This window comes from Aphelocoma coerulescens, chromosome 19 (assembly GCF_041296385.1).
Source record: "Aphelocoma coerulescens isolate FSJ_1873_10779 chromosome 19, UR_Acoe_1.0, whole genome shotgun sequence".
In the NCBI taxonomy this organism is placed as follows: domain Eukaryota; kingdom Metazoa; phylum Chordata; class Aves; order Passeriformes; family Corvidae; genus Aphelocoma; species Aphelocoma coerulescens.
Genome location: NC_091032.1, coordinates 6,257,847 through 6,281,281, shown reverse-complemented (window position 1 = coordinate 6,281,281; position 23,435 = coordinate 6,257,847). Strand labels below are relative to the sequence as shown.

The following is a 23,435-nucleotide window of genomic DNA, read 5'->3' as shown; positions in this document are numbered from 1 at the left end:
CCGCTGAGGGGACGTACAGGCCCCGTGGGGGATGTCCCCAGGCTGCTCCACAGGGGACATCAGCGGGATGTGTCCGGGATGCGCCCAAGACGCTCCCCTGAGGGCAGCACCCCACTCCCGGCCACAGGCGCCTGGACCGGCCACAGCCGCCGGGAGGCGAGCGCAGGCCCTTTTCCACGGGAAACCAAACTCAGCCACACAGTTTCTTGAAGCCAGCTCGGAGGTGGCGTTTGGCACTCCAAGGGCAGCCAGAGTCCCAGCTGCTAGCAGCTTTGGTCTGAGGGGAAATCCTGCGGGACCCCCCGCCCCTACCGCCCTCCGTGAGGGCAGCCCCCGCCCCGGGGCGCCCCCTACAGCAGCGCGGAGTGCGCTGCGCCAGGCCCTGTCCAATCAGAGGCGGCGCCGCGCTGTCACCGCCGCCCCTCTCCGCCAATCGGAAGCCGCGAAGGGCGGGACCGGGGGAAGCGGGACACCACACCGGAAGTGTGCGCCAGACGCAGCTTTTTCCCCTATTCCGCCCTCAGTCCCGCCCCCGCCCCCGCTCCGCGTTCTGATAGGCTACGCCTGCTGTCTGTGAGACTTCCTGAAAGCTGATTGGGCAGCCCGTGCTGCGCGTCCCGCCTACATCCGGGTCCCCGAGGCGCGGTAGCGGCGGCGCGGGGCCGCCATTGTGGTGGGGGAGCGCGGGGGCCGCGGCTGCCGGTGAGGGCGAACGGGGAGCGGCGGGCCCACGATGGGCCCGAGGCGGGCGGGAGTGACGAGGGAGCGACCGGCGGCGGCCTTGTCGTGGTCCCGTACCTCGCCCTGAGCCCCTCTCCACCCTCTCCGCAGGTGCGTCGCCATGGCCGCCGTGTTCCCGTACCGCGGCGGCTGCGCCCCGGTGCCCAACCCGCTGGCGCCGCTGCCCGACTACATGTCCGAGGAGAAGCTGCAGGAGAAAGGTGGGTACGGCCCCGGACACCCCAGATCCTCCGCGGGGGACAAGGCCTGACCCGCCGCCTCTGTGTCCCCGCAGCCCGCAAGTGGCAGCAGCTGCAGGCCAAGCGCTATGCGGAGAAGAGGAAATTCGGGTTCGTGGACGCGCAGAAGGAGGACATGCCCCCTGAGCATGTCCGCAAAATCATCCGCGACCACGGCGACATGACCAATAGGAAGTTCCGGCACGACAAGCGCGTCTACCTGGGGTAAGGGACCCCCGGTGTGTGACAGAGGGGGAGGTCAGGGGATCCGCCTCTGCTGCCTTGGTAATTGTTGAAGTGGAGTAGCAAAAGGAGTTGTTGCTTTGAATTTATGAGAAAAAACATTACCCTGCATTATACATTGGTTTAAAAGAAGTTGGAGAGAATATTAAATAGCCAGCATATGTTTTCTGCAAGATTGAAAAGCATCCTGAGTGCTTCTTGGCTGTTCAGGTGCAGAGATCTGTCTAATGCATCAATCTGTTGCACTAACTTACCATTACCCATAAAAATTTCAAAAAACCCACTTAAAACTTCAATTTGTGTTTGTAACGTTTATGAAAGCTAAATCAGTAGAAAACCTTTTGCTAGTACAAAGGTAGAGTGGGAAGTTCACGGATTTGCCTTTTGATGGTCAGATGAGCAGCTTGCAGGAGGGAAAACTGGGATGTAGTTGGGCTTGTGGCAGGTGGATGGCTGTTCTTGAGATCCATTCCAACGTGGTTTCCCTTGATTTGTGGTTGCAGTGCTCTGAAGTACATGCCTCATGCTGTGCTGAAGCTCCTGGAGAACATGCCCATGCCCTGGGAGCAAATCCGAGACGTTCCTGTCCTGTACCACATCACCGGCGCCATCTCCTTTGTCAACGAGATCCCCTGGGTCATCGAGCCTGTCTACATTGCCCAGTGGGGGTAGGTGCCTTCTGCTTCATCCAGGTGGGACAAAGCCTTGTGCATGCACCTTAAAATCCTTGTTTAACGTTCCCCTGATTTCCTGCAGGTCCATGTGGATTATGATGAGGCGGGAGAAGAGGGACAGGCGTCACTTCAAGAGGATGAGATTCCCCCCGTTTGATGATGAAGAGCCCCCTCTGGATTATGCTGATAACATCCTGGATGTGGAGCCCCTGGAAGCCATTCAGCTGGAGCTGGATCCAGAGGAGGATGCCCCTGTGCTGGACTGGTTCTATGACCACCAGCCTCTGAAGGACAACAGGAAGTACGTGGCTGTGGTAGCACAATTTACTGGGAAAAGGAGGAAAACAAACCATGTATGGATTACCTGTACAGAGTAGTGTGTAACCTTTGTGTGATGGTGGTGGGGAGAGAAAAACCTTCCCTCAAGGGTGAGAAGGAGAACCTGAGTGTTGTAAAACTGCATCTTTGCCTGCAGATTGCTCAGAGGAGCTGTGTCTGGCCCATCCCTGGAGGTGTTCAAGGCCTGTGTTGGATGAGGCTCTGAGCAACCTGGGATAGTGGAAGGTGGAAGGGTTGGAACAAAATGAGCTTTAAGGTTCCTTCCAAGCCAAACCATTCTGGGATTCTATGATTGAGCATCCAGCAAGGTCCCTCTGTCCTGGGGGGCTGTTAAAACTGATGTTTCTGACCATGCTATAAAGCTGACAACCTGGATTGTCTAGTTGGAATTTGAAACTGATATTGCTAAAGGTGCACAGATCTTCTGTGTCACTTTGGACACAGAGGAGGAACTGGAGCAGTCAGCATTTTCTGGGCAGGAAGAGTCCAGAAGTGGTCTCTAACAGTGCTGCAGCCTTTCTTTCAGCCTAGAGGCGCCCACGTGTTACCTGTCCTTGATAAATGACAGGTGGCAAAAGGTGTTTGGTTATTTCTGGTCCTTTGCTTGTGCTGTGGCTGTGTCTGGAGTGTCCATGCCCTGTTCTTCCCAGGTATGTCAATGGCTCCACGTACCAGCGCTGGCAGTTCACCCTCCCCATGATGTCCACCCTGTACCGCCTGGCCAACCAGCTGCTCACTGACCTGGTGGATGACAACTACTTCTACCTGTTCGACCTCAAAGCCTTCTTCACCTCCAAGGCACTGAACATGGCCATTCCTGGAGGTCCCAAGTTTGAGCCCCTCGTCAGAGACATCAATCTTCAGTAAGTGTTGGGTTTAGGAGAGAGAGCTGTGGTTATCTAGGAAAGGGCTGATGGTATGTTTTCAGTCACAAGTGTTCATCTCTCTCACCCTGAATGCTTGCATAACAATTTCTTGGCTCATTTAAGGGATGAAGACTGGAATGAATTTAATGACATCAACAAAATTATCATCAGGCAGCCCATCAGGACAGAGTACAAAATTGCTTTCCCGTACCTGTACAACAACCTGCCACACCATGTCCACCTCACCTGGTAAGTGCAGCAGCCTCCAGAGCCAGGAGAGGAGGGAAAGGTTGTCAGAGGCTCTAATGCAAATTTTTTATTGTAGGTACCATACTCCAAATGTTGTTTTCATTAAAACAGAAGATCCTGATCTCCCAGCTTTTTACTTCGATCCTCTGATCAACCCCATTTCACACAGACATTCTGTCAAGGTGAGTCACTGCCTTTACTGTGATAAACCCTATGTGTGGAAGTAGAGGGCTTTAGTATCTTGGTTCTGATAGCAGCACACAAACATAGATATTTCAGGAGAAGGCACAAGCCCTTTGACAAAAAGCCCCACAGTTGTCATTTTAGTCTTTTTCTACTTCTGGAGTTGCACAAAGTCGTTTCCTTTGGCTTCTGTAGGATAAAGCTCAATGTCTGATTAACAGTGTTAGAGTCTTCTGACAAATTATTTGTCTTTCTGGTTGCCCTTGGTGTATTCATGGAGCTGGTATCTCTCTGAAGTTCCCTCTGTAAAGCCTAACTCAGGCTTTAGTAGCCCCAGTTTGCCTTGTTGAATGCTTTTTGCTTCTCTCATGCTCAGTACAGCCACACTTCTTCCATGAGAGCAAAGAGAAGGCTTTTTTACTTGCTTAACTCAGAAAACTGAGGTGAAGCAACCAGGAAACACTTTGTGTGGTGCTTCTGTATTTCAGAGCCAGGAACCGCTGCCTGATGACGATGAAGAGTTTGAGTTGCCAGAGTTTGTGGAACCTTTCCTGAAGGATACCCCTCTCTACACTGATAACACAGCCAATGGCATTGCCTTGCTGTGGGCCCCACGACCCTTCAACTTGAGGTCTGGCAGGACCCGGAGAGCTCTTGACATCCCACTGGTGAAGAACTGGTGAGTTCTGTCCTGAGTTCAGGGCTGATCTAGTGATCACGGCATTATCACCTTTTTACAATGAAAATGAAATCAAGACATCATGGTGACTGGTTTCTAGAGATTTTAGGAGAGTTTCTGGAGACTTTCCTCTGAGGAATGTGAGATAGCTGAAGCATTGGAGTGTGGTTTATCCATAGGTACCGCGAGCACTGCCCGGCAGGACAGCCAGTCAAGGTGAGAGTCTCCTACCAGAAGCTCTTGAAATACTATGTCCTGAATGCCCTCAAACACAGACCTCCCAAAGCCCAGAAGAAGAGGTGAGTGGGGGTCTGTTCAGTGGGGGAACTGCTGATCTGTGTAGGGGATTGAGCTGATTGTGGTCTCTGCTCTCTCCAGGTACCTGTTCCGCTCCTTCAAGGCTACCAAGTTTTTCCAGTCAACCAAGCTGGACTGGGTGGAAGTTGGCCTGCAGGTGTGTCGCCAGGGCTACAACATGCTGAACTTGCTGATCCACAGAAAGAACCTGAATTACCTTCACTTGGATTACAACTTCAACCTGAAGCCTGTGAAGACCCTCACCACTAAGGTATCAGTCCATGTGCTGTAGTACACAAGAGCAGAGTTTACTGGAAGGTCATTGGGTAGCCAGTGCAGAAAGAGGCCACGGTGCCTCAGCTGCTCAGTTGCTGTACAGACTCATCAAATTGGAGTTGTTTTATTCTTCTATGACATTGTTACATAAATTCTGAATATTTTGTCTTATTCAGGAAAGAAAAAAATCCCGTTTTGGGAACGCTTTCCATCTGTGCCGAGAGGTCCTGCGGCTGACTAAGCTGGTGGTGGACAGCCACGTCCAGTACAGACTGGGAAATGTGGATGCATTTCAGGTAGGCTCTTTTCATTTTCTGGTTTGTTTGTTTTTAATGTGGTGAGAGGAAGTTGAGAGGAGAATTGGAATATTTTATATGGAAAATAGCATCTGTGGGATGCACAAAGTGACTAAATGTTGCAGCATTGTCTGAAATTCTGCTTTTATATTACTTTATAAGAATTGATCATTGTCTGAGCCAGCATTAGGAGCTTTGTGTGGCCTGATATGCTCTGTACAATAAACCTGGCTGCTGGAGGTGGTGTCTGAGGTGTTGATTGTTACCCCTGACTGTGTTCCATGTCTCAGCTGGCAGATGGCCTGCAGTACATCTTTGCCCACGTGGGTCAGCTCACGGGGATGTACCGGTACAAATACAAACTGATGAGGCAGATTCGAATGTGCAAGGACCTGAAACATCTCATCTACTACAGGTTTAACACAGTAAGTTCCACCTTTCCACGTGATACTGACCCTGTGTACACTGAGGAAGAAGGGAGGGATTCTGAAACGTCAATAAATGACCTGATCTTACCACGTCTCTGTTCTTCCAGGGGCCTGTGGGCAAAGGTCCTGGCTGTGGTTTCTGGGCTCCAGGCTGGAGAGTGTGGCTGTTCTTCATGAGGGGCATCACCCCGCTGCTGGAACGCTGGCTGGGGAATCTGCTGGCCAGGCAGTTTGAAGGTCAGCACCCTGTAAATCCTGCATGTGGGAGGAGTGTGTGGTAAAGATTAATACTGTTTGCTTGCCAGCCACTTTTCTGTTTACACTGGTGGTCTTTATCCGTGCTCCATGCCAGTGCTAAGAGCTATTGACCAGTTTAGAACTCTTACAAGTTCTGTGCCCCCAGAATAGGTTCTGAATGGAAGTGGGATTCCCTGCTCCACAGCTACTTAATCATCTACTCCAGAGTCTTGGCAGTGTAATTTCTCCAGACATCCTGCACCTCCATGCACTCCTGAATTAGGAAGAAGGAGAATCACTGCCCAGTGGTGTCAGAATTCCTGAAGGACTTTGCTTTTTCCAGGCCGTCACTCGAAGGGTGTTGCAAAGACTGTCACGAAGCAGCGAGTGGAGTCTCACTTCGACCTGGAGCTCAGGGCAGCTGTGATGCACGACATCCTGGACATGATGCCAGAAGGGATCAAACAGAACAAAGCCAGAACCATCCTGCAGCACCTGAGCGAGGCTTGGCGCTGCTGGAAGGCCAATATTCCCTGGAAGGTAAATCTCTCACTTGGCCGTTGGGTTCAATTTTAACATCTCCCAAGTGGAACTGCTTGGAGGGAGGTTGCCACTCCTGCTTCCCTCAAGTTCCTGTCCCTCCCCAGGTGCCAGGGCTGCCAACTCCTATTGAGAACATGATCCTGAGGTACGTGAAGGCCAAAGCTGACTGGTGGACAAACACAGCTCACTACAACCGGGAGCGGATCCGCCGGGGAGCCACTGTCGACAAAACCGTCTGTAAGAAGAACCTGGGCAGGCTGACCAGACTCTACCTGAAAGCTGAGCAGGAACGGCAGCATAACTACCTAAAGGTACTTCTGTCCTCCCTGAAATTGCCCAAATTAATGGTGTTTTTGTAGGAAAGCTTTCAGTGATTAATTCTGGTGGTGTGGTTCTGCAGGATGGGCCTTACATCACAGCAGAAGAGGCTGTTGCTGTGTACACAACCACAGTGCACTGGCTGGAGAGCAGGAGGTTCTCCCCCATTCCCTTCCCCCCACTGTCCTACAAGCACGACACCAAGTTGCTGATCTTAGCTCTGGAGAGGCTGAAGGAAGCTTACAGGTAAGCAGTGAGAAATGATCTTGATCTTCAGGGGCACTGGGAAAGGTTTCTGTTTTGTTACCTGTTATTCCTGGGACTGAGTATGGCGTAAAATTTATCCTGATGATCTGATAAAGTCTGTTGTTTGTACTGCCAGCTTAACTGGGAGTTCTTACTGACTCTGCCACTTGGGCAAAACCACTGCCATGCTTCTAAGTTTGGGGATGTGGATTGTGAAGAATTACAGGTTAAACATCATCGTTCATCAGTTTAATGCAGTTAAATGGCCATTAGGCTGTTCCTGTGCAGGTGCTGAGCTGTTCTCCCTTGTTTTCAGTGTGAAGTCACGCCTGAATCAGTCACAGAGAGAGGAGCTGGGCTTGATTGAGCAGGCTTACGATAATCCCCACGAAGCTCTGTCCAGAATCAAACGACATCTGTTGACTCAGAGAGCCTTCAAGGAGGTGAGTGAAAGCCTGGTGAAAGCCCAGCCATGTTATGCTGCATTCAGAAGCTGAGTGGCACAAAAATTTGGGTGTTTCCTCTTAACTATCAGCCTCAGTTTTTCCCCCTCTTTTTTTTTTTTTATTTATTTATTTTTTTTTTTTTTAATTTAAGGTGGGAATCGAGTTCATGGATCTCTACAGCCACTTGGTCCCTGTTTATGATGTTGAGCCCCTGGAGAAGATCACAGATGCTTATCTGGATCAGTACTTGTGGTATGAGGCTGATAAGCGAAGACTCTTCCCTCCTTGGATCAAACCTGCTGACACTGAACCACCCCCACTGCTGGTGTACAAGTGGTGCCAAGGTCAGTGGGCTCTTGGATTCCGTGCAGAAATGATTTTTCCTATGGGGGAACTCGTGTCCTATGAATCCCCTTGGAAGCTGAATTTTTATCTTTGCAATTTGCAGTCAATAATTGCAATCAGAGATGTATTTTATAGGTTAATACATACTTATATACTGGAGGAGGACAACTTGCACAGCATTTACAGTTGATTACATAGTTTTCCTCCTGTTTCTGGATAGACTGGAAGATCTAGAGCCTGAAAAATCAGGCAGATAGGACCTGCGTTGAGTTTCTGTACCCAGGGACTGCTTCTGTGCTCTGATGTGTCAGATGACACAACATTGTTTGTTCCCTCAGGCATTAATAACCTGCAGGATGTTTGGGAAACGAGTGAAGGGGAATGCAACGTGATGCTGGAATCTCGGTTTGAGAAGATGTATGAGAAGATTGACCTGACCTTACTCAACAGGCTGCTCCGTCTCATCGTTGATCACAACATTGCTGACTACATGACAGCCAAGAACAACGTGGTGATCAACTACAAGGTGATGGCTGTTGTCAGGAAAGGGGATTTGTAGTAAAAGGGACTCGTGGGGGAGGAGGTTTTGGACCCATGGCAAAGAAGGAACGCAAGACTTGCCAGGGAAAAGTAATGGGGGAGTAAAAAACCCCCTTCTGGGTCCTGCTAAAGAACAGCTGCTCAGGTGAAAGGTTTCTGATGTGTTGTGATGTGTTTTCTCACAATTCTCCTTCATCTCCTCAGGACATGAATCACACAAACTCCTATGGGATTATTCGTGGGCTGCAGTTTGCTTCCTTCATTGTCCAGTACTATGGGCTTGTGATGGACCTGCTGGTGCTGGGCCTGCACCGGGCCAGTGAAATGGCTGGGCCTCCCCAGATGCCAAATGACTTCCTCAGCTTCCAGGACATTGCCACGGAGGTGGCCCATCCCATTCGCCTCTTCTGCAGATACATTGACAGGATTCACATCTTCTTCAGGTGAGATCTCTGGGGCCCTGCTTTCCTCAGGTGAACACAAAGGCAAGGGAGAATTTGTATGCTCTTGCTCCTGGGTTTTGTTCCCTTTGCTACTGAAGATCAGGAATATTTGAATTGACAGACTTCCCTGGATAACTGGATGTCCACATGTCTCCTCTTGCTTTCTCAGTTTGCTTTTCTGCAGCTTCACTGTGTCAATAGAAACACAACAATGTAAAGAGCTCAATTGTTTAGGAATTTGGTAAATTAGAGACTGGTAAAAGAGGCCTTTCTGTCTTTTCATGGAAAGATAACCCAAACCCTGAGTTGCCCTGTGCTAATGAAATTCCCCCATTCATTGTGAAGATACAAAAATGGGATAGTTACCTTCAAACAGGCTGACAAACAGCTTTTCCTAATTAAATCCTTATCTTTCTGGTTAGACTGGTGTTGATAGGTCAATCATGTAATTCCAAATCCTTTTCTATGCATTTCCAGGTTTACAGCTGACGAGGCAAGAGACCTGATTCAGCGGTACCTGACGGAGCACCCAGACCCCAACAACGAGAACATTGTGGGCTACAACAACAAGAAGTGCTGGCCCCGGGATGCTCGGATGCGCCTCATGAAGCACGACGTGAACCTGTAAGTGCTGCAGCTGGGAAAGAAGAAGAACAGGAAAAAGGGGGAAATCAGTTGTGATAAAAAGCTGTTGGAGACTGATAAGTGCTCAGGATGTGAGAAGTGAGCGGTCTGTGCTGAAATCCTGAGAAATTAGGGAAGCTCTGAGAACTTACCCAGTTGTTACTTGGGCAAATTATTAAGTGTCACTGTGCACATCTTGTTTTCCAGTGGCCGTGCTGTGTTCTGGGATATCAAGAACCGTTTGCCCCGCTCGGTGACCACGGTGCAGTGGGAGAACAGCTTTGTGTCCGTGTACAGCAAGGACAACCCCAACCTGCTGTTCAACATGTGCGGCTTCGAGTGCCGCATCCTGCCCAAGTGCCGCACCAGCTACGAGGAGTTCACCCACAAGGACGGGGTCTGGAACCTGCAGAACGAGGTGGGCTGGGAGAGCAATCCCTGGGTGGGATTCCCATGTATTGGAGAGGGGCTCCCAGGAGGGAGCTGATGGGCCTGTGCTCTCTAGGTCACCAAGGAGCGCACGGCTCAGTGCTTCCTGCGGGTGGATGACGAGTCTATGCAGAGGTTTCACAACAGAGTGAGGCAGATCCTCATGGCCTCTGGCTCCACAACCTTCACTAAGGTAAGGGGGGAGGAAGATTGATGACAGAGCTTTCTGCAGATGCTTGGGGAGTGATCTGGGAGCTGATCCTTTCTTTTTCTTTCTAGATTGTCAATAAATGGAATACAGCTCTGATTGGCTTGATGACTTATTTTCGGGAAGCTGTTGTAAATACTCAGGAGCTGCTTGATTTGCTGGTGAAGTGTGAGAATAAAATCCAGACTCGGATCAAGATTGGCCTGAATTCCAAAATGCCCAGCCGTTTTCCTCCTGTGGTGTTCTACACCCCTAAGGAGCTTGGGGGGCTGGGCATGCTCTCCATGGGCCACGTTCTCATCCCTCAGTCTGACCTGAGGTGAGTTGTCCTGCTCTAATTGCTGCATGTTCTCTTAGCTGCTCTTTCCCCTAAAAATATTCCAAGAGTGCTAGACCATGCCATGGTACAGAGCTGTGTTGCCTTTACAGTAACTCATGGCAGTGATCAGAGAAGTCCCAATTCCTTCTACCTCATTCTTGTGTCTCTTTGCTCCAGGTGGTCCAAGCAGACAGATGTTGGCATCACTCACTTCCGCTCGGGAATGAGTCATGAGGAGGACCAGCTCATCCCAAATCTGTATCGTTACATCCAGCCATGGGAGAGTGAATTCATTGACTCTCAGAGGGTGTGGGCAGAGTATGCCCTGAAGCGACAAGAGGCTATAGCCCAGAACAGGTGTGTGTCCATGTGTGGGAGGACAGGCAGCACTGGGAAGTTTTATGCTGTCTGGGGGTTTTGGAGACCTTGCTGACCCTGTGATACCTGCAAAGCTGCTCTCTTACCTCTGGAGGAGGTGAGGACTCTGCAGGCAGAAAGTGCCACACTTAAGGGAAAATGGTATGGCCATCAGGAGAAGCTGATATCAGACCCATTTGCAGTTCTGTGCACTTCCAAGGGCTTTTTCTTTTGCCTGTTTGGTATCATCGGGTTCACAGTGATGGCTGCAAACACTTTGCTGAGTGTTTGGCATTTTAGAGTGTCCCCTGCCAGAGCCCTGAGCTCTGTGTCATTTCTGTGATCTCATCAGCTGAACTACTCATTAATGCAGTGCTGTAAATTGAGAGGTAATAAAGTGGGGGGATTTTTTTTCTTCAGGCGTCTGACGCTGGAGGATCTGGAGGACTCATGGGACAGGGGAATTCCTCGTATTAACACCCTTTTCCAGAAGGACCGGCATACTCTGGCTTATGATAAAGGATGGAGAGTCAGGACTGACTTCAAACAGTATCAGGTACTGACTGGTACTTCCACTTTTGAAGCATTTTGGTAGACTGCAGTGTATTGAGGAAAATCACAATTAGTGCAACTGCATATTAAGGAGAGAGGAAAAAAAATGGTCTCAAAACAAACATTCCAAAACAATAAGTTTTAATAACACTGGGAAAACATATTTAAATCCTCTAGTGATAGCTCTGTAGAAGGCCAGTCCTTAAAAGATAAAAACATCACCTGAGATTCCACCCAGTGTGAATTGTGCAGTAGTACTGACAGAACTCGTGTTGTAGGTGAGCTGTGTGCTCCAGCACTGAGGGCATGAGGCTTTTCACCTGTTCACTGACATCATCATGATGTTGGTTCCCACAATTAGTGCAGCCAGGTGAATGATCTGCTCACTGTTGTCTCCAGGTGCTGAAGCAGAACCCGTTCTGGTGGACACACCAGCGCCACGATGGCAAACTCTGGAACCTGAACAATTACCGCACGGACATGATCCAGGCTCTGGGCGGGGTGGAAGGGATCTTGGAGCACACTCTCTTTAAGGGCACCTACTTCCCCACGTGGGAGGGTCTCTTCTGGTAAGAGGAACTGTAATGTGGGCCCTGGGCTCAGGCTGTGCTGATTCTGTTGAGTTTCTGCAGGTTTTCAGTGGTCACTTGAGAACGTTGTGTAGTTCAGTTGTGAGGGCACCTGGGAGGGAGCTACAGCTGAACTTCTTGCAAATCCATGGAAATATCTTGGCATGAAGCAACCCTCCTGGCTCCTGGCTGATTCCTGTCTCTGTTACAAGTGACACATGGCAGCAGAGGTGAGGGACATCTCATACAGCTGATGGTCTGCCCTTTCTAGGGAGAAGGCCAGTGGCTTTGAGGAGTCCATGAAGTGGAAGAAGCTGACAAATGCCCAGAGATCGGGTTTGAACCAAATTCCAAACAGAAGATTCACTCTCTGGTGGTCTCCTACCATTAACAGAGCCAATGTAAGTACTTGGTGTTTGTCCCTCTAGGAGCAGACACCACTTTTCCACTGAAATGAGAGCAGTTAATTGATCCAATTAATTCTCAGAACATCTCTTACAGAGGTACTAAACCTCCTTAACAGGAGATGCTCCATTTTTTAAACTTCCTCAGTCGTGCTGTTGTGTGTTCTCACAGCTGCTTTTCCTTTGCAGGTGTATGTTGGGTTCCAGGTGCAGCTGGATTTGACAGGGATCTTCATGCACGGCAAAATCCCCACGCTGAAGATTTCCCTCATTCAGATTTTCCGAGCTCACTTGTGGCAGAAGATCCATGAGAGCATTGTCATGGATTTGTGTCAGGTGAGCAGTGTTGGCTTGGTTTGTTTCTGTGCCCTTTTGGAGCAGGATCAGTCCCCCTCCAGCAATTTGGCAGAGAAAGGGAGGAAATGAGATTTTCCTGGCTGCCTCAGTGTTGAGGATAGATTCCTTATCTGGATTGCTTGAACACGGCTCATCTTTGACTGCCTTTTCCCCAGGTATTTGATCAAGAGCTGGATGCTCTGGAGATAGAGACAGTACAGAAAGAGACAATCCATCCCAGGAAGTCCTACAAGATGAATTCCTCATGTGCAGATATCCTTCTCTTTGCTTCCTACAAGTGGAATGTGTCACGTCCATCATTGCTGGCAGATTCCAAGTGAGTTTCCCTTCCCCTCTCCTTGATATTCCTGCAGAGCAGAGCTGCTGAGCCTGTCATCCAGAGCCTCTGTGTCTCTTGGGCATCTAGGGTTGGTTTTATCTGGGGACACTGGAGGTTGTGTCCAGCAAAGCACAGGGTTGTTTGGGTAGGTGGTTGCAGCACCTCCCGGCACTGCCTTCTGCAGAACGCCAACGCTGCCTTTGCTCCTGTTCTCTGGGTGAACTTTTCCCTGAACTCCTGAAGGTTCTTCTGGAAACCCCACAAAGCTGAGCTGGCCCAGGGCCAGAATCTGAAGTGAATTCTCACTGTATCCTCACCAGACAGTCCCTGGGGGAGATGACCCTCGTGACTACACAGCAGTGGACTCACTGCTGCTTTGTTTAAACCTTTGAACAGCCTCTGCCTTCACTGCTGTGCGATGAGAACAGTAGAGTCCCTTTCCAGGGTGGAATGTGGATATGAGCTGGCTGCAGTGTCCGTGCTTGGTGACAATTACTGCAGGAGAGTTTTGTGCAGGATGACCTTGTTGTGGCTTGCTTTCTCCTCAGGGATGTGATGGACAGCACCACCACCCAGAAGTACTGGATAGACATCCAGCTGCGCTGGGGCGACTACGATTCCCACGACATCGAGCGCTACGCCAGGGCCAAGTTCCTGGACTACACCACAGACAACATGAGCATCTACCCCTCTCCAACTGGGGTGCTCATCGCCATTGATCTGGCCTACAACCTGCACAGGTGAGAGCTGCACCTTCTGTGCTTTAATTTGTAGGTTTGTAACTGGTGGCTTGTGGGTATTGTCTCAGCACATCTCCAGACCGGGTTGTATTCCAGGCAGGAGGGTGAGGGGAGAAGGCAGAAGCTGGAGATGTGCAGTGAGTGGGATAAGGCATCTCAGGTTGCCTAGTTTTGCTCAATAGTAGTGGTTCAGTTCCCCCAGTTCATTAATAATTTGTTACTTAGGATATTTCTGTCAGACTGTTCTTGGAGCTGAAGGACAGGCCTTGTTTCAAGGCCCCTACAAGTGGGGGCAGCTATTTCTCACTGGAAACTAGGGGGAAAGTCAGAAATCAATTCTCCAATGTGTTTGTGAGAGAAGGTGCAGCTTTTCTGGGATTCTGTAGCATGTGTGTGCTGTGGCTTCCCACTGAGGAGGTGTAGAGAAAAACCATAGGTGACCAACTCCCAGGGACATTACAGAAGTCACACTGCAGTACAAAGTTGTATTTTCAGCTGATCGAAAGGAGCCTGACTGCTGCATGGAAAGACTTGTGTGGCTGTTGCCTCTTCAGATCTAATGGTAACAACTTGGTCTTCTGTTTTCCTTCTTCAGTGCTTATGGGAACTGGTTCCCTGGGAGCAAACCTCTGATCCAGCAGGCCATGGCCAAAATCATGAAAGCAAACCCTGCCCTGTATGTGCTGAGGGAACGAATCCGCAAAGGGCTGCAGCTCTACTCCTCGGAGCCCACAGAGCCCTACCTGTCCTCCCAGAACTATGGGGAGCTCTTCTCCAACCAGATCATCTGGTTTGTGGATGACACCAACGTGTACAGAGTCACCATCCACAAGGTGAGGCCAGAGGGCTGTCTCAGGGGAAGGACTGAAAGGGGTGGAGGTTTCCATGCATGATGGAAAACTGGGAGTCAGCACACGGACCCAGATTTTTGCAGTGTGCACAGATCAGCTCTTACATTTCCCACACAGCTCCTGCTCAAAGCACACAGAGTTGGCTGTTGTGTCAAAGTGTGGCTGGGCTCCATTTATCTCCCTGCACTTCTGACTCTCACTTGTTTCCTCAGACTTTTGAAGGGAATTTGACCACAAAACCCATCAATGGAGCCATTTTCATCTTCAATCCCAGAACTGGACAGCTCTTCCTGAAGATCATCCACACATCTGTGTGGGCAGGACAGAAGCGTCTGGGACAGGTAGGGCCTGGCTGTGCCTTGGGTGTGAGCCAGGGTGGGTCTGACTGCTTGGGACACTCACTTAGCAGAAAACATCACACAGATCTTCATCTTCCTACTTCTTAATGAGTTTAGAGCTCCAAAGTCCCGAGTGGTCAGGCAGGCAGGAGCGTGGGACATAAAAGTGGAAGAACACAGGCATTGCTGCTGAAAGGATTTTGAGGCTCTGAGGTGTAAAGACTCCACATCATCCAGCAGAGCTTGAGGAACAGTGCTGTGCTTCCTGTTACACAAATCACTCTGCACTTGGCTGTACATCCAGTGCAGAGAGAAAACTCAGGTGGCAAATCCAGGGAGGTGGAGTAGCCAGCTGTTTCTTCTGAGCCACTCAGGAGTAACTGAGCTCCAGGAATGGGAACTGCCCTCTGTGATCAGTAAGGAGGAAATGCTGGGCCTTGTCACTGATCTGCAGCAAGCCATAAATTCCAGTCGTAATTTTAGAATTTGGTTTGCGTCCCTCTGGTTCCCAGGGACACAGAGACACTGCTGGAGAGCAGGGGGATATTTCTCTAACCCTGCTGTCTTTCTGTAGCTGGCCAAGTGGAAGACTGCTGAAGAAGTGGCTGCCTTGATCCGATCCCTTCCCGTGGAGGAGCAGCCAAAGCAGATCATAGTGACACGGAAGGGCATGCTGGACCCACTTGAGGTAAGGATGCAGCTCCACGAGGATGCGTAAAATTCGTGGGTGAAACAGGACAGTTCTGTGTCCTGGGATGTTCTGCACTGGTTGTGAGCTAATCCCTCTTGATAAACTCCAGGTGCACTTGCTGGATTTCCCCAATATTGTGATCAAAGGCTCGGAGTTGCAGCTGCCCTTCCAGGCCTGTCTGAAAGTGGAGAAGTTTGGTGATCTCATCCTGAAGGCCACTGAACCCCAGATGGTTCTCTTCAATCTCTATGATGACTGGCTGAAAACAATCTCTTCTTACACAGTAAGCACAGATATGTCCCCTGCATTTTGCTTTGCTGCTGATAAATGAGGCAGGATCCAAGACCTCAGATATCTCTGATTTGTTGTTTGGGAGCACTTGGCTCTGAATCTGCCTGGATTTTCCTTTAGATGGATTTCACTGGCAGTTCCCATGTGCCCAAACAGAGGAATGCTGTACTAGGGCCTTGTATATTTAATTTTCTTCTTTCTAACTCCATCTTTTTTTCATCTCCAAGGCATTCTCCCGTCTGATCCTGATTCTCCGGGCGCTACACGTGAATAACGATCGAGCCAAAGTTATCCTGAAGCCAGACAAGACAACCATCACTGAGCCTCACCACATCTGGCCAACCCTGACAGATGAGGAGTGGATCAAGGTGGAGGTGCAGCTGAAGGATCTCATCCTTGCTGACTATGGCAAGAAGAACAAGTAAGCCACTGTGCAGCAGCCATAATCCTGCCAGCCTTTCCTTCCTGCCCTAAGGGCTGTGGCCAAGTGTCAGTGAATTCAGCTTTGTAGGGAATCTGGTTATTATTAATAACTTCCTGGTAAGGCAGATAAAAATGTCTGCACCAAATCTTGCCTGATCTCAGCATCACATGGTTTGACCTCTCTCTTGTTAAAAAACTTGTGGGTTTATTTATCATAGTGCCCAGAGTGAACGTTCTGAGCTTGTGCCTTGGTGAGAAAGCTCCAGAATGTATTTTGAAATGCCTGACTTGGGTGGATTTTCTCTTCCAGCGTGAATGTTGCATCCCTGACCCAGTCAGAGATCCGAGACATCATTCTGGGCATGGAGATCTCTGCCCCATCTCAGCAGAGGCAGCAGATTGCAGAAATCGAGAAGCAAACCAAGGAGCAGTCACAGCTGACAGCCACACAGACCCGCACAGTGAACAAACACGGGGATGAAATCATCACCTCCACCACCAGCAACTACGAAACGCAGACTTTCTCCTCCAAGACTGAGTGGAGGGTCAGGTAGGAAGGCAGGCAGGGGTGGTGGAAAGGGTTGGAATGCTCAGGGAGGATTTGTGCCCCGTCTGATCGTGGTCTCCTCCTCGCAGAGCAATTTCTGCTGCCAATCTCCACCTGCGGACAAACCACATCTATGTCTCATCAGATGACATAAAGGAGACAGGTTACACCTACATTCTTCCCAAAAACGTGTTGAAGAAGTTCATCTGCATCTCAGACCTGCGGGCCCAGGTGAGTGTGAGGGAGTTTGTTACAGCTGTGCCCCGCTCAAACACACCAGGGGGAACTCCTGGTGAAGGGCTGGGAACCTGCTGTTGTTTGTCCATGTGAATCCCTCTGATGATCTCCTCAGCAATTAAGGAGTTCCCACTCTCACAGTTACACAGAGATTCCTTCTGGCTTTTTAAGGCAGATGTGTGTTTTAGATTGCAGGTTACCTGTATGGAGTGAGCCCTCCAGACAACCCCCAGGTGAAGGAGATCCGGTGCATTGTGATGGTGCCCCAGTGGGGGACACACCAGACCGTGCACCTCCCAGGGCAGCTGCCACAGCACGAGTATCTCAAGGTGAGTTGAAGTTCAGCTTCCAGAGTGGGTGGAACGTCAGTAAAAAGGACCTGAGGTGGTGGGGCAGCTTCTCTTGGTCTTTTGTTTGTTGCAGGACTGAAAGAGCTCAGCCTGAAACCAAATCTAATTGAGATCAAGTGAGGGGGAAGCCTTTGATCTCTCTATCCTTTTTGCCAGGCTTGAAGTGGTCTCATTTTGAGTGGTTTTGATTTTTCTCCAAACCACTCTCTTTTTGTCAGGAAATGGAACCTCTGGGATGGATTCACACCCAACCAAATGAGTCCCCTCAGCTCTCACCACAGGATGTCACCACCCACGCCAAGGTCATGGCTGACAACCCCTCCTGGGATGGGGAGAAGACCATCATCATCACCTGCAGGTGAGGGGCAAGGAGGCTTCTGGTGCTCCTCTCAGGGGTGTGTTGCTGCAGTGCTGGGGAACTCTCAAAATAAAATTGCCAGAAAGGGATTGCTGGTTCATTCCTGCTTTCCCTGCTCTGCCCCAGGTGAGTCTGACTTGCCTCATGTCTTCTCCTTTTCAGTTTCACCCCTGGCTCCTGCACGTTGACAGCCTACAAGCTGACCCCGAGCGGGTACGAGTGGGGCCGGCAGAACACGGACAAAGGAAACAATCCCAAGGGTTACCTCCCCTCCCACTACGAGAGGGTGCAGATGCTCCTGTCCGACCGCTTCCTCGGCTTCTTCATGGTCCCCGCACAGGGCTCCTGGAACTACAACTTCATGGGTGAGCTGGGAAGGGGAGGGGAAAGGAGGCAGTGTGGGGAGCCTGGGGAGGAGGGAATAGTTCTTACCCACTCCAAAGCTTCCTCAGAGCAGCTAGCAGGCATATCAGCACTGTGCCCTGAACTTTCCTTAGTACCAGCACTGGGATGTCAGTTCAATGATGTTTTTGGTGGCAAGAGAGCAAAGTGATAGAGAGGAAAAATAGATGCCATGTCTGTCTGGATTGTAGTGCATGGTCTATCGTCACTGAATAATTAATCCATGTTAAGGGATAATGGAAAATGCAAGAGAGAAGTTGTTCCCAGTAGGGAGGTCCTGGTATCATGAACACCACGGGCAGCTGGAGAAGGGGTCAGGAAATGAGAGTGACAGAACGCTCAACTAGCACAAAAGGACTGTAAATGTCTTCAGGGGCGAGGGAACCCAAAGAGGGATGATTCTGTGGGTTTAGAACTCTCTCTTCTGGCATGGAAATGATCATAGAAGGGTGGAGAGCTTTGTTAGGCTCCCGAAGGCTGGAGGAGGCAGTAGCGATGACCCTCTCTCTCTTCCAGGTGTCCGCCACGACCCCAACATGAAGTACGAGCTGCAGCTCGCCAACCCCAAGGAGTTTTACCACGAGGTCCATCGCCCCTCTCACTTCCTCAACTTCGCGCTGCTGCAGGAGGGCGAGGTTTACTCCGCCGACCGCGAGGATCTCTACGCCTAATCCCGCCCCTCTTAGTACTGTTGATATTCAACAGCGTGTTCGTGTGCCCCCTCCACTGTACCCCGCTCGCCCCCCTCACCCCGCGCGTCGTTGTTTCCCCACTTTCCGCGTCACTCAATAAATTTTGTACCAACGGGAGCGCTGCCCGTGAGGTGCCGGGGCGGTCCCGCCTCGGGGGCGGCCCCGGACGGGGCGGGCCGGGCCGGGCGGAGCGTGCGCGGCGCGGGGCGATGGCGGAGCCGCTGTGGCGAACGCCGCCGGGCCGCCTGGCCCCGCCGCACATTTATCGCATGGCGGGGGCCCTGGGCGCCGAGCTGCGCCGCCTCTCCGCCCGCTTCGGGCCCGACGCCGTGGCCGGGCTGGTGCCGCCCGTGGTGCGGCTGCTGGAGCTGCTGGAGGCGCTGGTGGCCCCGCCGGGCGCTGAGGGGGAGGCGCCGGCAGCGCCGGCCGGGCCGCAGGAGGCGGAGGTGAGCGGGGGTCCGGGAGCCACGCGTGTCCCCGCAGGAGTGGCCGTGGGGACGGCGCCCAGCCGGCTCTTCGCCTTGCCCAGGGCATGGGGCTGGCGCGGCACGGCTCCGAGCCGGCTTGTTCCCGTTCCCCGTGGGGACCCGGCTTTGACCCCGCTGCTCCCTTTTCCCAGGGGATGGCTCTGACCCCGCTGTCCTGCATCCCCTGGGACGGCTCTGATGTGGCTGTTCCCTTCTCCCATGGGATGGCTGTTCCGGCTGTTCCCGCTGTTCCCATCCCCTGGGACGGCTCTGATCTCGCTGTCCCTGTCCTCTGGTATTGATCTGATCCGGCTGTCCCCCACCCCTTGGATGGCTCCGACCTGTCTGGCCCAGTTGTCCCCCACGGGATGGCTCAAACCCAGCTGTCCCCCTTTCCAGGGTGCTGGCTCTGGCCCCACTGTCCCCCATCCCCTGGGAATCCTGAGCTGGCTGTCAGCGTCCACTGGAACAGCGCTGACCTGGCTGACCCCTGGCTGACCTGGCTGTCACTGCCCACCGGGGTGGCTCTGACCCAGCTGTCCCCGTCCCCCAGGACCCGGAGCAGAGGCTGTGGGAGGCTGAGCGCCGGGAGCGAGCCCTGCACGGCCGCCTGGCCTGCCTGGAGGAGCAGAACCGCCAGCTCCTGGGGCAGCTTGCAGAGAACCAGTCCCAGGAAGGTGGGTGTCCCAGGAAGGTGGGTGTCCCAGTGAGTTTGGGGTTCCCCGATGCCACAAGGTGTCCCTGTGGAGTGGCAGGCTGGGTGCAGGGCTGAGCCTGTTCCTCTGGAGCCTGGAATGCTGCTCTCCTTTCCCTCACCTTGGAGACCTGTCCTACCAGGGAGCACAGGTGTTACCTTGTTTTGCAAATCACAGGGATCCCAAACCCTCCTAGCACCTTGAAAGCCCCCAGGAGGGTGGTGGAGGCAGGCACAGGGTGTGGGCTGCTGTGCCAGCACAGGGATGCATCAGGAATGGTCTAAAACTCTCGGTTCCCTTCTTTCCACTGTTCCTACTGTGAGATTACCAGGAGCAAGTCAGACTTTGCAGAAGCACTGAGGAACTTTGTAGTGTTGTGGGGTTGGAGGAGTCCCTGGGGACTCTCATTCCTGTCCACCCCTGTCTGGTCTCAGACAGCACGGCACGGAAGGAGCGGGAGGTGATGCTGCGGCTGAAGGAGGTGGTGGACAGGCAGAGGGATGAACTTCGTGCCCAGGCCCACGAGATCGTCTGCAAGAGCCGGGACACGGAGGCGGTGAGGGCGTGGGAGCTCAGGGGTGTGGTGTGCCCAGGGCCCTGCTTTCATGTCATATCCCCCCGGGGCTGTCACAGCTGCTGAGCCTGCCAGGGCAGGTGGCACTGATGGCCCTGCGTGGGGACACTGCCTCACCTTTGGCTGCCCTGGGCCCTCCAGCTGCAGGAACAGCTCCATCGCTTCATGGCCATGAACGAGGAGCTGCGGCACAAGGTGGCCGTGGTGCAGGCCCAGCTCAAGAGTGCTCTGGAGCAGAAGTCAGACCTGGAGGCTGCGATGCTGCAAAGCCAGAGGGAAACGAGCAGGAGGAGCAGGACAGGCCTGGAGAGCCGGCGCCCAGAGCCTGGTGTGGTGAGTCTGAGCTGTGGCCTCGCTGCTGCTGGACATCCCCAGTGCTGACCCCACATTTCCAGTCCTGTGTGGAGCTTTTGGCACACCCAGACCTGCTGGCTGCCAGCCGGACAGGGCTGCACAAGGAAACCCCACAGCTGAAAACTGAACCGTGTGGTGTCTGCAATGCCAGTCCCACCTTGTCTGTAAAAACTGTTACGGGTGGAGCAAGATGAGGTGATAGGAGTTAACACTCAGTGGGACACAGAGGATGAGGAGGGCTTGCCCCTTGTGGTGATGGGCAGTGGTTGCTGGTTGAGATGGGGGCATTCCTGGGACTTTTCCATTTCTGCCTGCACGTGCACCCAGCCTTTGGGTGTGGGTTTTGAGGTCTCTGCTTGCCTGCTGACTCTTTCCATCCCCTCCAGGAGGGAGCCCTGTCACCCTCAGAGGAGCTGCAGCACCAGGATGGGGACAGGAGCCCTGCTCACTGCTGCTTCTCCAAGGAAGAGCTGCAGCAGATCCTGCAAGAGCGGAACGAGCTGAAGACCAACCTGTTTTTGGTGCAGGAGGAACTGGCCTATTACCAGAGGTGAGTCCTGTCCCTGCAGCCCCCCCCGGCCCATCAGAGGCTGCTCCCACCACAGTCAGGGCAGAATCCTCCCCAGGCTCTTGGTGAACCAGCTGGCTGCTTTTTGCCAGGGAGCTGCTGAATGAGGAGAGAATTCCCAGCTTCTTCTTGGATGCAATGAAGTCAAATATCAAAAAACAGAGGAAAAAAATCAGAGCCAAAATGCTGGGAACGGCAGAGGAGTCGGCGAGCAGGTGAGTCAGGCTGGGTGCTGGGATCCTCCTGTGCAGGGTGGGTGCTGGCTGGCCTGCTCCAGTGTTTCCATGTGTGTTATGCCCTGGAAAGGAACTTCCCCAAGCCCAGAGCTGCCTCCTCCCTCCAGAGATCAAAGGTTTGATGTCTGTGGTTGATGGGTTGCTCTGGCATAGCTGTGCCACAGGGGCTGGGCTTTGTGCTGCAACTTGTGTGTCCCTGTTACCAGTCAGGCATGGCCTGGCCAAATGCCACTTGTCCCTGCATGCATGTGACAAAAGGGAGGCGAGGTGGTGGCTCTGGGAGCCCTGGACAAACTCCAGAGTGGCTCCAGCATTTGCTGCTGTGGCTCAGTGCAGGTTTACCTCCATTTCTTTGTGCTGCAGCGATGAAGAGGAAGGCTCCTGGCTCCCAGGTCATGGCACAGACTGTGTGGATGCTCAGCCTCCAGAATCCAAAATTAGGAGCTTGTAAGTTTGCTCCTGTGCTGGCAGGGATGGGAGGCTCTGCCAGCAGAGAGGTTTGGGGCTTGGCTGGGACCTGGCACCTGTTGAGCTTGGATGTGATGGGAACAGAGTCAGCAGGCTGGTGCAGGGCTGGCAGGGATGCTCCCAAAACAGGGGTTGTTGTTTTTGGGGGATCTGCCTTGTCCTGGGTGCCCCACGCTCCCCAGGTCCACAGCCAGGCTGTCCCCTGCTGCCACCACCAAACACAGAGGGAGGTTGGGATTCCACATCCTCCCCGGGGAGGTTCTTCTCCTCCACAGCCCTTATCTGCTCTCTCTGCAGTTTTGGGCTGTGGTATCAGGGCAGCAGCAAAGACCCATCCACATCCAGCTGCTCCGGAACCTGGGAAATCATCGACTCGCTGGACACGCAGCTGGAGCCAGAGAGAGAGAGCAAGGCAGGGTCCAGCTCCCCTGACAGAGCCATGGCACCCCTCTGACCCCACGGGAGCAGGAGCAGGATCTGGCCTCGCAGCAGAACTTCCTGGATCCTCTTCTTCCAGTGGCTTCAAGAGCAGCATTGCAGCCCTGGCACTTCCCCGTGCCGTGGTGGTGGCGAAGCCACAGCGTGGGCAGATTCCTGCAAACCCACTGGAACACTTGGATGTGGGGTGCCAGCCTGGCATGGGACAGCTCAGCACCTCTGGGCATCTCTGCCCACCAGCCACCCTTTCACTGTGCCCATGGCTTAACTACAGGGGGTCCCTCACAGCTGTGCCCCCTCCCCACTGCTCCCTGCTTGCAGCTCAGCATGGTGGGAGTCTGCACCCTCTTCTGTTCCACACCCCAGAAGGGATCCATGGATCTTCCCATCCACTGGTGGCTCTTTGCAAACCCCTCTGCTCACAGCCCAGGATTCCATTGCCCCCATCCTGCTCTGTGGGGGTGTTTTACCTCACCCCTTTCTGTCTCTACCTCCCCAATCCCTGCAATGTGAAGGTCCAGTTGGGGTATCGTGGGGTCACCACATGGCTGGGAGGGGCTGAGCACACTGCACTGGGTGTCCCCGTGCTCCCGTGGCTGGGAGCCATCAGGACCAGCACCACCAGGGCCACTCCTGCACTTTTTAGGCATGAGGTGAATCAGTTTTGTACTGGGACCCTTCCTGCCACTACTGGGACCTGGCAGACTGGAACAATCCTTGTGTTCATGGGGGCGAGCCGGTCCCCTCAGATCAGGTACTTTCTACCTTTAAATTGGAAATAAATCAGTCTTTTGCTTCTCCTCTGAGGTTCTGTCTGCAGCCTCTGCTTGGGAAGGGCTGAGTGATGCTCTGGGATTTCCCTCACTATTCTCCAGTGTAGCCACTGATGGCTGTGAGCCCTGAGCCCCTTTTGGTGGGGAGGGAGCTCCAGGGGGGTGACCCCACAGTGCTGGGCATGGAGGAGTTAATT

At 52.6% G+C, this 23,435-nt stretch overlaps 2 protein-coding genes across 3 annotated transcripts; both read left to right on the top strand.

The window, feature by feature from the left end:
• Positions 1 to 636: 636 nt before the first annotated feature.
• PRPF8 (pre-mRNA processing factor 8) lies at positions 637 to 18,737 on the top strand. The gene is made up of 43 exons (XM_069033026.1): positions 637 to 702; positions 832 to 941; positions 1,016 to 1,184; positions 1,706 to 1,870; positions 1,959 to 2,177; positions 2,866 to 3,078; positions 3,205 to 3,330; positions 3,407 to 3,512; positions 4,002 to 4,192; positions 4,372 to 4,491; positions 4,571 to 4,760; positions 4,942 to 5,061; positions 5,352 to 5,486; positions 5,597 to 5,726; positions 6,070 to 6,266; positions 6,374 to 6,580; positions 6,670 to 6,833; positions 7,150 to 7,276; positions 7,431 to 7,623; positions 7,963 to 8,150; positions 8,369 to 8,607; positions 9,085 to 9,231; positions 9,439 to 9,649; positions 9,737 to 9,853; positions 9,940 to 10,187; positions 10,365 to 10,544; positions 10,965 to 11,100; positions 11,496 to 11,665; positions 11,937 to 12,066; positions 12,259 to 12,405; positions 12,582 to 12,742; positions 13,294 to 13,485; positions 14,081 to 14,318; positions 14,549 to 14,677; positions 15,249 to 15,362; positions 15,475 to 15,648; positions 15,884 to 16,077; positions 16,390 to 16,629; positions 16,716 to 16,857; positions 17,052 to 17,192; positions 17,432 to 17,571; positions 17,734 to 17,936; positions 18,490 to 18,737. The coding sequence occupies exons 2-43, from the start codon at positions 842 to 844 to the stop codon at positions 18,642 to 18,644; spliced, it is 7,008 nt and encodes a 2,335-aa protein (XP_068889127.1). The 5' UTR covers positions 637 to 702; positions 832 to 841; the 3' UTR covers positions 18,645 to 18,737.
• An 88-nt stretch (positions 18,738 to 18,825) lies between these two features.
• RILP (Rab interacting lysosomal protein) lies at positions 18,826 to 23,271 on the top strand. Of its 2 annotated transcripts, none has more exons than XM_069033027.1 (8): positions 18,826 to 19,111; positions 19,686 to 19,809; positions 20,151 to 20,383; positions 20,543 to 20,734; positions 21,142 to 21,305; positions 21,416 to 21,538; positions 21,923 to 22,006; positions 22,325 to 23,271. In XM_069033027.1, the coding sequence occupies exons 1-8, from the start codon at positions 18,875 to 18,877 to the stop codon at positions 22,479 to 22,481; spliced, it is 1,314 nt and encodes a 437-aa protein (XP_068889128.1). In that variant the 5' UTR covers positions 18,826 to 18,874; the 3' UTR covers positions 22,482 to 23,271. The 2 variants fall into 2 exon arrangements, with proteins under 2 accessions (XP_068889128.1, XP_068889129.1); XM_069033028.1 differs by having other exon boundaries at positions 18,828 to 19,111; positions 20,262 to 20,383.
• The last annotated feature ends 164 nt before the right edge of the window (positions 23,272 to 23,435 follow it).